General features: G+C 37.4%; 1 protein-coding gene across 1 annotated transcript; it reads left to right on the top strand.

The window, feature by feature from the left end:
• Nucleotides 1-1,475: 1,475 nt before the first annotated feature.
• LOC306642653 (large ribosomal subunit protein eL29-like) lies at nucleotides 1,476-1,835 on the top strand (the record flags this gene model as incomplete). Its single annotated transcript, XM_079108400.1, has 1 exon — nucleotides 1,476-1,835. One exon carries the CDS (start codon nucleotides 1,476-1,478, stop codon nucleotides 1,833-1,835), a length of 360 nt encoding a protein of 119 aa, XP_078964526.1.
• Nucleotides 1,836-13,988: the final 12,153 nt, after the last annotated feature.

A 13,988-nucleotide genomic window follows, 5' to 3' on the forward strand; every position in this document is an offset into this window, starting at 1 on the left:
TTAAGGGCAACTTTCTGATAACTTGATTTTCTGCAGGATTTGAAACAGTCCCTTTTGAAGTTAAAGCTCCAAACCACTTCTGAACTTCCTCATGTTGAGCACAAAGTATTCCTCCTGCAGCAGGCAGATGCCAGGGAAGCTGAGACTGACAGGTTTTCTGGCTAACTAAATCTGCATGTGTATATTTTCTCCTTTTTTCCCACTTCACATCTTCTTCTTTATAAAAACTTTCCTCACTCTCGACTTCTACAAAGATGATGATTTGAGACAACAATTTTTCCTCAGCTTCTCCCAAAGCTGGTTTTGAACAAATTTTCTGTCCATCCTGACTCTAGTATTTGTGGAGTGCTATGATGATTTCAAGTGAGTTTTTAATTTGATTCCTTGTGTTTTTCATTTCTAGGAGTTCTGATTGTCTTCTTTTCAATATCACTTTATTGTAAGGGTCTTTCATTTCCTGTATTTGCTCTCTTAATTTGTTTCTTGTATCTACTTTTGGTTCATTGAACATTTTAATAATCACTTTTTTAATAGTTCTTTTCTGGGATTTCATCTTCTTCAATGTCTGTGGGTTACTTTTTGGGGGGATTGTGAATTTTGCAGGGAGAATAGTTTTCCTGATTCCTTGTTTCTCAGAGAACTTGTACTTGCACATCAGTTGTGTTGGATGCCTCTCCCTCTCCTTTTATAGAGGAGTGTCTCTATAAAATGAATATTCACATAATTCATGCCTTGCCAATTTCACTGTTCTGGTTATAAAAAATTTTTAATCTTTCCGTCTAAGAAAATAGTCTGAAAACAAAGTGGTCACTTACATATTGGCAGCTCATCATAATTTGGGGTGACTTTTGCAATGATCAACCATATTGAAGATATTATGCTATTTAAGTTACACTCATATGAACAATGACTAATCAAACTAAAGAAATACCTAAGAAAATATTGTGGTATTCGATTCTTTGCACATTGAATTAATGAGAAATAATTAAGAAATATTTCTAATCACTGTATTTTATATATCAATATTAAAATAAGATTTTTAATATCAATAAATTTCTTAAAATATTCACTAAAAAAGAAAAAAAATGTTAATCAGTCAATCTTTTCTGTGGTATGAATCTTATTTTTTAATATATACAGGAGAGAAATGGTGGTCAGGTATCTTACGCCTGTATGTAAGATCAATGGAGAAAAAGAAAAATATGGACAGGGAGGGATGAGGGACAAGAAGAGGAGAGGAAATAACAAATGAATTTGACACAATTATAGTATGTGCATAAATAAATATATCACAGCAGCTTTCTCTTCTGGTCTCAACCACTGTGGGAGCAGTGGCTTATGGTGCAGACATGGCCAAGTCCAAGAACCACACCATGTACAAGCAATCCTGAAAATGGCACAGAAATGGAATCAAGAAACCCCGATCACAGAGATATGAATCTCTTAAGGGGGTAGACCCCAAGTTCCTGAGAAATATGCATTTTGCCAAGAAGCACAACAAGAAGGGCCTGAAAAAGATGCAGGCAAACAATGCCAAGGCCATGTGTGCACATGCTGAAGCTGTCAAGGCCCCGGTAAAGTCTAAGGAGATTAAGCCCAAGATGTCAAAGGGTGCCAGCTGCAAACTTGATTGCCTTGCCTTGCTTGCCCATCGCAAGCATGATAAGTGTGCTCACGCCCACATGGCCAGGGAACACAGGCTCTCCCAGCCAAAGGCCAAAGCCCAAGCCAAGACCCAGGCTACAACTCCAGCTCCAGTATCAGCATTGACTCTGGCTCTTGCCAAGGGTTCCCAGGCCCCCAAGTGTGACCAGGTCCCTGTGAAGGCTCCATAATAAAAACCTCTGTGAATGTGAGGACAGAAGGACTGGTGTGACCCTTGTGTCCCTATCTATGGGTACTGGTGTCCTCCTGTGCTGTTGCATAAATAAATCCAGAGGCAGGGATATATATATATCACAGTAAATTCCACCTTTATGTATATCTATTAAATTCCAGTCAGAGATGAATAAATGAATGAAAGGAAGACTAGTGAACTATAGGAAGAGGTATAGGGGGAGGAAAAACAGGGGACACCAGAAGCTGAAATGGAGAAAATTTCAGATGCATATGATTTTATCAACATAAACCCAACTATTATGTATAATAATAATGGATAAATAAGGATAGATAGATAGATAGATAGATAGATAAAATGAAACCAGGACAATAGGACCTACCTTGGTATTGTCATGAGAAGTAACAATATGGTGATTAGAGCATCACTGGTACATTAGTCTGCTATTTGTCACTGCAACTAAAATACCTGACAATAACAACTTAGAGGAGGAAATGTTTACTTTGACTTGCATGTTCAAAGGTATTGGTCCATGATGAGCTTACTCTATTGTTCTGGACCTGAAATGAGACAGAACACCTTGGTAAAAAGTCATGGCAGAGGAGAACTGCTCAGCTCATGGCATCAGAAAGCAGAGAAAGAAAGGGGCCCTAGAGAAGATTGACTTTTGTGTGATATGCCCCCAGTGACTTGCTTTCTTGATTAGGTTCCACCTCTCATAGTTCATTCAGTCACCACTATATACTGGATCAGAGCTGTCATGATCTGATCACTTCTGAAAGCTCCCCTAAACACATAAGACATTGAGCCACATTCTAGATCCAAACCAGACTACAGTAAGCACACAGTAGCATTAATAAGGACTACTTGATCATGACCATAACCCACCACAAAGGAGGAAAGGGAGAGTTTTGTGTTCACATACCTTCTCTCATCACCTCTCTGCTTTAACTTTCCTCTGCTCCTTTTCTAAATGATCACTTTGTTCTTCTCTGAAGCTCTTTATTTAGCTAAAATTAAATTCTTTTGAAGACACCTACTCTCAATGTTGGTTATTATACCATTCCCCCTGGCCAAGGACTCTCCCTGCTATCATTTCTCCTCTTATCACCATGGATCCAGTGTCCTGAAGTGCTCATGATTGACTCTTTTTGGCTGAGCACTGACTTCAAGCCCAAATGCACATGGTCCCCTTCTGTGCCCCCTTGCACCAGAGCCCACACTTCTCAAGCAGGAGTACTGTTCTCATTTCCATTAATCTTCCTTCAGTGGGACCCACATATTTTATCTGAGTGGTAGACAGGCCTTGGGCTCCAATGAAAGGCTTCCAGTGACAGGAATTTAACTTTAATTATGAAGGCCCAGACCTGTGTGAAAGAGTAGAGAGCCCCTTAAAAAAAGAAAAATGTAGAGATGCTCTGATATAAAACAAATATATCTAGTTAAAATTGACCAAACCAAAATGTGGGCAAATACAATAATTGAGTTGTGCTGACTGTGGTAAATACAAGGACGGTACCTGAGATAAAATAAAGTGGCCATGAGTTAAGGACATTTTGACCATTTCTTGAAAGAACCCATTTCTTTGGAGGGCCCAGAAGCTGCAGATTTCAGATATGGGTAGTCTGGCTCCCCCTGTGCAGTCCACCCTGCTAACCCACCAGGTGCAGCCTGAAATAGATAAGCTGGAGTTGGATACTTACATTCCTTGGGGAAAAAAATGAAAAAAAAAAGGCTGCTAATGTAAGCCTGCCAGAATATTTTTATGGTTTTCACTTTAAAACCAAGCTTGCTGAAGTCACTCACTACTATTGCCCCATTTGGAGTGGTGGTCCTGATGTATCAGTTTTTTTTTTTTTATTTATTTCTCTCTGCCCAAAATAAACTTTTTTTCCTACTTTAGGTTATTTAATCTTGAAAATAAAGTCGCCCAAACAGAGAGGATGGTAAGAAATCACGAAGAGAATCTCCAAAAACTATGGGACATCATGAAAAAACCTAATTTAAGAATTATTGGAATTGAGGAAGGCACAGAAATACAAACCAAATGAATGAACAAACTATTCAATGAAATAATATCAGAAAATTTCCCAAACCTGAAGAATGAAATGGAAAATCAAATACAAGAGGCCTACAGAATACCAAATGCACAGAATCACAACAGATACACACCAAGGCACATTATAACAAAATAGCCTAACATTCAAAATAAAAATAGGATTTTGAAGGCAGTGAGAGAAAATATCACATTACATATGGGGGAGACAAATATGGATAGCAGCCAACTTCTCAACCCAGACTCTAAAAGTTAGAAGGGCCTGGACCAACATATTTCAAGCTCTGAAAGAACATGGTTGCCAACCAAAAATCCTATACCCAGGAAAACTAACCTTCAGATTTGAAGGTGAAATAAAATCCTTCCACAATAAACAAAAGTTAAAAGAATTTACAAATAGGAAGCCTGCACTACAGAATGTTCTCAACAAAGTATTCCATGGGGAGGAAATGAAAAACAACAAAGGAGGTCAGCAAAGGGAGGAACTACCTTAGAGAAAAAACACTCAAAGGAGAAACCAAGCCAACTTAAAAACCAAAAATAAGCCAAATGACTGAGATTACAAATCATTTCTCAATAATAACCCTGAATGTTAATGGCCTAAACTCCTCAATCAAAAGACATAGACTGGCAGAATGGATTAAAAAGAAAGACCCAACAATATGCTGCCTTCAAGAGACTCATCTCATAGAAAAAGACATCCACAGACTAAAGGTGAAAGGATGGGAAAAAACCTACCATGCACATGGACTCAGTAAAAAAGTGGGGGTTTCCATCCTTATATCAGATAAAGTGGACTTCAAGCCAAAGTTAGTCAGAAGGGATAAAGAAGGACATTTCATACTGCTTAAAGGAACCATAAATCAGGAAGGCATAACGATAGTAAATATTTATTCCCCAAACAATGGTGCATCCCTGTACATCAAACAAATTCTTCTCAATTTCAAGAATCACAAGACCACAACACAATAATTCTGGGCAACTTTAATGCACCGCTGTCACGACTAGATATATATTCCAAACAAAATCCAACCAAAGAAACCATAGAACTCAATAACACAATCAATAACCTAGACTTAATAGACATATATAGAATATTCCATCCATCAATGAGCAGATACACTTTCTTTTCAGCAGCACATGGAAAAACCCTTAGAAAAACCACAAAGAAACCCTTAGAAAATGCAAAAAAATAGAGATACTGCCTTGTGTTCTATCGGATCATAATGGACTGAGAGTAGAAATCAATGACAAAATAAAAAAGGAAATTACTCCAAGACATGGAGACTGAATTATATGCTATTAAATGAAACATGGATAACAAAAAACATAAGGGAGGAGATTTAAAAATTCTTAGAGGTCAATGAGAATGATGATACAGCATATCACTATCTCTGAGACACTATGAAAACGATGCTAAGAGGAAGATTCATTGCATGGAGTGCATTCCAGAAAGGAATGAAAAGTCAACAATTAAATGACCTAACATTACAGCTCAAAGCCCTAGAAAAAGAAGAACAGAAAAACAGCAAAAGTAGTAGAAGACAGGAAATAATTAAAATCAGAGCTGAAATCAATGAAATTGAAATAAAAGAAACTATTCAAAAAATTGATGAAACAAAAAGTTGGTTCTTTGAGAAAGTAAACAAAATAGATAAACCCTTAGTCACACTGACAAAGAGAAGGAGACAGAAGACTCAAATTACTAAATACATAATGCAAAAGGAAATATGATGACAGACACCACTGAGATACAGAACATAATGAGAAGATTCTTTGAAAATCTGTATTCCAACAAAATAGAAACTACAAAAGATATTGACAAATTTCTAGAGACATATGCTCCTCCCAAACTGAACCAAGAGGACATACACGATTTAAACAGATCAATATCAAGCAATGAAATAGAAGAAGCCATTAAAAATCTACCATCCAAGAAAAGCCCAGGACCAGACAGATTCGCAGCCGAGTTCTACAAGACCTTCAAAGAAGAACTCATTCCAATACTTCTCAAATTATTCCAGGAAATAGAAAAGGAGGGTACCCTGCCGAACTCATTCTATGAAGCTAATATCACCCTCATACCCAAACCAGGAAAAGACACATCAAGGAAAGAAAATTTTAGACCAATATCCTTGATGAATATAGATGCAAAGATCCTTAGCAAAATATTGGCAAACCGTATCCAAAAACATATTAAGAAAATTGTGCACCACAATCAAGTGGGGTTCATTCCTGGAATGCAAGGATGGTTGAACATTTGTAAATCAATAAACATAATCCATCATGTCAATAGACTTAAGGATAAGAATCATATGGTTATTAAAATTGACATAGAAAAAGTGTTCGACAAAATACAACACCCCTTCATGCTCAAAACACTAGAAAAAATAGGGATAGTAGGAACATACCTGAACATTGTAAAGGCTATTCATGCTAAGTCCATGGCCAACATCATTCTGAATGGAGAAAAACTGAAACCATTCCCTTCAAAAATGGGAACAAGACAGGGATGTCCTCTTTCACCGCTTCTTTTCAACATTGTCCTCGAAAGTCTAGCCAGAACGATCAGGCAGACGAAAGAAATTAAAGGGATATGAATAGGAAAAGAGGAGATTAAGTTGTCACTATTTGCAGATGACATGATTCTATATTTGGAGGATCAAAAAACCTTCTCCAGAAAACTTCTAGACCTCATCACTGAGTTCAGCAAAATAGCAGGCTATAAAGTCAACACACATAAATCTACAGCATTTTTATTTGCAAGCAACGAAACAGCTGAAAGGGAAATGAGGAAAACAATTCCATTTGCAATAGCCTCAAAAAAAAAAAATACTTGGGCATCAATCTAACCAAAAAGGTAAAAGATCTCTACAATGAAAACCACAAAATATTGAAGAAAGAAATTGAGGAAGACCTTAGAAGATGGAAATACCTCCCATGTTCTTGGATAGGCAGAATTAATATTGTCAAAATGGCCACACTACCAAAAGTACTATACAGATTCAATTCAATTGCAATTAAAATCCCAGTGACATACCTCACAGAAATAGAGCAAGAAATCATGAAATTCATCTGGAAGAATAAGAAACCCAGAATAGCTCAAGCAATCCATAGCAGGAAGAATGAAACAGGGGGTATTGCAATACCAGAACTTCAAGTATACTACAAAACAGTAGTAACAAAAGCAGCATGGTATTGGCACCAAAATAGACAGGTAGATCAATGGTACAGAATAGAGGACATTTACACAAAACCAAATAAATTCAATTTTCTCATACTAGACAAAGGTGCCAAACTATGCAATGGAGAAAAGATAGCCTCTTCAACAAATGGTGCTGTGAAAACCTGAAATCCATATGCTACAGAATGAAACTCAACCCCTATCTCTCACCCTGCACAAAACTCAACTCAAAATGGATCAAGAACCTTGGAATCAGACCAGAGACCCTGCATCTTATAGAAGGAAAAGTAGGTCCAAATCGTCACCTTGTTGGCTTAGGATCAGACTTCCTTAACAGGACTCCCATAGCACAAGAAATAAAAGCAAGAATCAATAACTGGGATAGATTCAAACTAAATAGCTTTCTCTCATCAAAGCAAACTATCAGCAATGCGAAGAGAGAGCCTACAGAGTGGGAGAATATCTTTGCCACTCATATTTCAGATAGAGCACTAATTTCCAGAATCTATAGAGAACTCAAAAAAGTCTACACCAAGAATACAAATAACCCAATCAACAAATGGTCTTAGGATATGAACAGACACTTCACAGAAGAAGATCTACAAGAAATCAACAAACATATGAAAAAATGTTCAACATCATTAGTAATAAGAGAAATGTAAATCAAAACTACACTAATAATCCATCTCACCACAATTAGAATGGCAATTATCAAGAGTACAAACAACAATAGGCGTTGGAGAGGATGTGGGGAAAATATACACTTATACATTGCTGGTGGGACTGCAAATTAGTGCAGCCATTCTGGAAAGCAGTGTGGAGATTCCTTAGAAAACTTGGAATGGACCTACCATTTGACCCAGCCTATACCCAAAGGACTTAATATCAGCACACTACAGAGATACAGCCACATCAGTGTTCATAGCGGCTCAATTCACAATAGCCATACTATGAAACCAACCTAGATGCCCTTCAATTGATGAATGGATTAAGAAACTGTGGTATATATATGCCATGGAATATTACTCAGCTATAAAGAATAATAAAATTATGGCTTTTGCAGGCTAATGGATGAATTTGGAGAATATTGTGTTAATTGAGATAAGCCAATCTAAAAAATCCAAAAGAGGAATGATCTCACTGATAAGCGGATGATGACCCTTAATGGGGGGTGGGAGGGGGGCAAGAATAGAGGAAGGAAGGACTGTATAGAGGGAAAAGAGAGGTGGGAGGGGTGGGGGAGGAAAAAAATAATGGAATGAATCAAACATCATTACTCTATGTAAATATATGAATATGCACATGGTATGCTGTTACTCCATGTACAAACAGAAACAATATTTATCCCATTTGTTTACAATAAAAAAAAAAAAAGAAGTGACTTACCAGGATGAGCTTGGGTGTGCAGGCAGTGCATTTCGGTCAAAGGTGAGTAGCAGAACTGGAGAGCCCAAGGCAACAGGGGCCATATTATGTTTGTGTCTGGTGCAGAGTCCAAGTGCATTAAATGGTGTGCTCCAGCTGGAGTGGAAAGTGACTGTCAGTGGCTGACATCAAGATGGAATCGCACTTGATGCATCCTGCCGTTCTCTAAGGCCACGCCCCTCCATCTCCCTATACCTGTAACGCCATGCTTCGCACAGGAGAGGAACAGCTAGCACATGAGTACCTTCAGTAAAAGGCCAAGATAGTAGAAAAGGATCTTAGAATCTAATGACGCTGAGGAAATCAAGGTAGCCACATTAAACCATATGGAAATCTTATTTAGCACCATTAGGTTCATTTTTCAGCTTGAAGGTAAAGGCTATTAGCTAACCTTTTGTTTTGTTGTGCTGAATAAATTTTGTGTGTGTGTGCAAAGTTTGAAAAAAAAAAGAAAAAGAAAAGAATCCTTGAATTGCACTTTCAGAGGAAACCTAACCTTTCCCATGCCTTAACCACAGACTTCTAGACTTTAAGATGGTGAGACAGTAAATTTCTGTTTTAAGGCATCTGGTTAACAATACCTCTAGGAAACTAACAAGAAAATTAACACTCACCTTTTATGTAAAGGGTGACCTGCACATACAGGAAGGGAGCAATTGTTGTGGTTATCCTTGTGGGCCATCTACCATGAAACTGTCCAAGAGTGGACAGGACAATAGAAACCAGAGGACTGGTGATAGACAGGCAAACCCAAGTTCTAGGTCAGACTCTGAAGAGAATTTAGTGGGAAGCTGTTCACCACTCCCTCATCTTTCCAGGGTACAAGGGCAGGCTGATAAGATGTCTTATTTGACTATTTTCATTTTCAAAACTTAGTGCCTCTATGAGAATTCTTCAGCCCACACCAGAATTTCCTGGAAGGTTTGTAAACCAGATTGCTGTTCGCACTATAAATTTTGCCTTAGTGTGTCATGGACAATGCCTAATAATAGGCATTTCTAACACAGTTCCAGGCAATGCTAGTGCTGGATGAGAGCACACTGAGAATCTCCATTGCAGAACAGTGGCTTTTACACTGTGTGCATGTTGGAAACAGGGGGGGGAGAGATTAACAAATACTGAGGCCCAGGCTGTATCCTGGAGCTGATATAGAGTTGACTTGGGGTGTGCCTAAACATTTTTATTTAATCTTTCTAAGTAAAGTTATTGCATACCTGGAAGCCACTGCCCCAAATGCCCAGTCATTTGAAAAAACAGTGTAAATTTATTCTGCATTACAATGTTTAGAGCAGCAGAAATTGCAATAGCCAAATAATTGAATCAACCCAGATGCCTGTCTATAAATGAATGAATGAAGAAAATGTGGTAAATACACAAAATGGGTAATTGCTGGTAACTGGATGCAAAAGGAGAAAATTATCTAAGTGAAATAAGCCAGACACAGAAAATCGAATGCTGAATGTTTTCTCTCACATGTGGAAGCTAAAGCAAAGTAATGGAAAGGAGGCAGGAGGAGGGGATTGGATATTACAAAAATGCAGGAAAGATCAGTGAAGGAGATGTAGGAGAATGAGAGGGAGGGAAGAAGGATAGGAAAGGGAAGGAATTAAGGGATAAATCTAACAGAATCATGCTACGTAAGTAACATAAAAGTACCAAAGGGAACTTCACATTTACTTCTACATAGAAAGAACCAATAAAAAATATGTAAATAAAGGGGTAAAAGTGAAATCAGTAAAGGATGGAGAAAATGGGGGAGAAAAAGGGGAGAATGGTTAATGGTGATTGAAATCAAATTCTTTGTATTTATAATTTTGTCTAAAGGAACACAAATATTATGTATAATTAAAGTTCTCTAATAAAAAATGCTGCTCTACAATCTAAACCTCATGATCTAAACAAAATGTAGATATTAAAATGAAATAATGCGTTCTCCAAATTTCTGAAATTAAGAAATTTGAAATCAAGCATACTGACTTGGTTCTTCTCATGTCATGCCTGTGGCTACATTGTTATGCTTACCTTGGCCGAGAGAGAGGTGAGAGTTCATTCCTCAAATGGAAGATGGAGTTTTAATCCCAACCACTCATTCTCCAACATGATCATGTGTTTCCACAGATGAAAGAGCTGTGGGAAACAAGTCTTCCCACCTACCTAGGTGATATGAATCTAGATAGCTGAGCACCTCTCCTGCCCTCGCTTGAAGGAATGCAGCAAGTGTGACAGCTGTGGAAGAGTTAGGGATTCTAGAGGGAGTTTGATCATATTCATATAACTTTTTAGTACTGTAAGCAAACCATCTCAACTGCCCTCCATGCTCCCATTAAACCTCAAGTGTAAATAAATAAAATGAATTCTATTTCATTGAGTTGTACAAAAGAAACCTGTCGAGTTCTTGGAACAGTGTCTAAGCAAGATGGTCCTTGTACACCTCATAATTTCAACCATTGTTTCTCTCTATTTCAGATGAAAGAAATAGTGCAGAAATTTGTCCAAGATCTGACAAGATAGCTCACAGTGAGACCTAAAATAGGAAGGTTAACAGGGATGGATGGGAGCCCTCATGCGATTTGCCTACAGATGAAAAATCAATGTATAGAACAGCCCAACCCCACAACTAGAGTGACATGGGGAAGAGTCTGAGTTCACCGTGTAATGGGTCCCTGGATTTTTATTGTCTGTGGTGGTGTTTTACTTTTTCATGTTACCTTATTAATTTGAGCTTTCTCTCTTTTACTTTTAATTACTTTGGCTAAGAATTTTCTATTTTGTTGATCTTTTCAAAGAACCAACTCTTAATTCCATGTAGGCTTTCCATTATTTTATTATATATAGGTTTTGACTCTGAGCTTAATTATTTCCTTCCTTCTACTGATTGTCGGATTGGTTTGTTCTTTCTTTTCTTTAATTCATTTTTATTGTAAACAAATGGGATACATCTTGTTTTTCTGTTTGTACATGAGGTAGAGGCATACCATTTGTTTAATCATACATTTACTTAGGGTAATAGTTTTTTATTCATTCTGTTATTTTTTCTCCTCCCCACCCCTCCCACCACTCTTATCCCTCTATATACTCCCTCCTTCCTCCATTCTTCCCCCTTCCCACCCCCAATATGTGTCACTATCTGCTTATCAGTGAGATAAATTGTCCTTTCGTTTTTGAGATTGGCTTATCTCACTTAGCATGGTATTCTCCAACTGCATCCATTTGCCTGCAAAAGCCATAATTTTCTTATTCTTTATGGCTGAGTAATATTCCATGGCATATATATACCACAATTTTTCTTATCCATTCATCAGTTGTGGGGCATCAAGTTTGGTTCCATAATCTGGCTATTGTAAATTGAGCAGCTATGAACATTGTTGTGGATATATCTCTGTAGTATGCTGATTTTAAGTCCTTTGGGTATAGGCTGAGTGTGGGATAGCCGGATCAAATTGTGGTTCCAATTCAAGTTTTTTAAGGAATCTCCACACTGCTTTCCAGAGTGGCTGCACTAATTTGCAACCCCACCAGCAATGTATCAGTGTACCTTTTCCCCACATCCTCTTGTATTGTTGCTTGTATTCTTGATAATCGCCATTCTAATTGTGGTGAGATGGAATCTGAGGCTAGTTTTGATTTGCATTTCTTTTATTACTATAGATGTTGAACATTTTTTTCATATGTTTGTTGACTTCTTGTAGATCTTCTTCTGTGAAGTGTCTGTCCATATCCTAAGACCATTTGTTGATTGGGTTATTTGTATTCTTGGTGTAGACTTTTTTGAGTTCTTTATAGATTCTGGAAATTAGTGCTCTATCTGAAGTATGAGTGGCAAAGATCTTCTCCCACTCTGTAGGCTCTCTCTTCGCATTGCTGATAGTTTGCGTTGCTGAGAGAAAGCTATTTAGTTTGAATCTATCCCAGTTATTGATACTTGCTTTTATTTCTTGTGCTATGGGAGTCCTGTTAAGGAAGTCTGATCCTAAACCAACAAGTTGAAGATTTGGACCTACTTTTCCTTCTATAAGATGCAGGGACTCTGGTCTGATTTCAAGGTCCTTGATCCATTGTGAGTTGAGTTTTGTGCAGGGGAGAGATAGGGGTTTAGTTTCATTCTGTTGCATATGTATTTCCAGTGTTACCAACACCATTTTTTGAAGAGGCTATCTTTTCTGCATTGCATATTTTGGCACATTTGTCTAGTATGAGAAAATTGAATTTATTTGGGTTTGTGTCTGTGTCCTCTATTCTGTACCATTGATCTACTGTCTATTTTGGTGCCAATACAGTGCCATTTTTGTTACTATTGCTTTGTAGTATAGTTGATGTTTTGGTATTGCAATATCCCCTGCTTAACTCTTCCTGCTAAGGATTGCTTGAGCTATTCTGGGTTTCTTATTCTTCCAGATGAATTTCATAATTGCTTGCTCTATTTCTTTAAGGTACGTCATTGGGATTTTAATTGGAATTGCATTGAATCTGTATAGCACTTTTGGCAGTATGGCCATTTTAACAATATTAATTCTGACTATCCAAGAACATGGGAAATCTTTCCATATTCTAAGGTTTTCTTTAATTTCTTTCTTTCGTGTTCTGTAGTTCTCATTGTAGCGTTCTTTCAGCACTTTTGTTAGATTGATTCCCATGTATTTTATTTTTTTCAAAGTTTTTGTGAATGGGGTAGTTTTCCTAATTTCTCTTTCTGAAGATTCATCACTTATGTATAAAAATGCATTGGATTTATGAGCATCAATCGCATATCCTGCTACTTTACTGAATTCACTTATGAGTTCTAAGAGTTTGCTGGTGGAATTTTCTGGTTCCTCTAAGTATATAATCATGTCATCAGCAAATAGGGATAGTTTGAGTTCTTATTTTCCTATTTGTATCCCTTTTATTTCCTTGATTTTTCTAATTGCTCTGGTGAGCATTTCGAGGATAATGTTGAATGAAAGTGGTGAAAGAGGGCATCCCCTCCTTGTTCCAGTTTTTAGTGGGAATGCTTTCAGTTTTTCACCATTTAGAATAATATTGGCCATGGGCTTAGCATAGATGGCCTTTATAATGTTAAGAAATCTTCCCACTATGCCTATTTTTTCCAGTGTTTTGAGCATGAAGGGATGCCGTATTTTGTCGAGTGCTTTTTCTGCATCTATTGAAATAATCACGTGATTCTTAACTTTAAGTCTGTTGATGTGGTGAATGACATTTATTGATTTCTGAATGTTGAACCAACCTTGCATCCCTGGGATAAAACCCACTTGAGTGTGGCGCACTATCTTTTTAATATATTTTTGTATGTCATTTGCTTATATTTTGTTGAAAATTTTTGCATCACTGTTCATTAAGCATATTGGTCTGAAATTTTCTTTCCTCAATGTGTCTCTGTCTGGTTAAGGTATCAGGGTGATATTGGCTTCATAGAATGAGTTTGGGAGGGTTCCCTCCTCTTCTATTTCATGAAATAGTTTGAGAAGTTTTGGAATTAGCTCTTTAAT

The sequence above is a fragment of the Sciurus vulgaris genome (assembly GCF_902686455.1).
Source record: "Sciurus vulgaris genome assembly, chromosome: 13".
Taxonomy (NCBI): domain Eukaryota; kingdom Metazoa; phylum Chordata; class Mammalia; order Rodentia; family Sciuridae; genus Sciurus; species Sciurus vulgaris.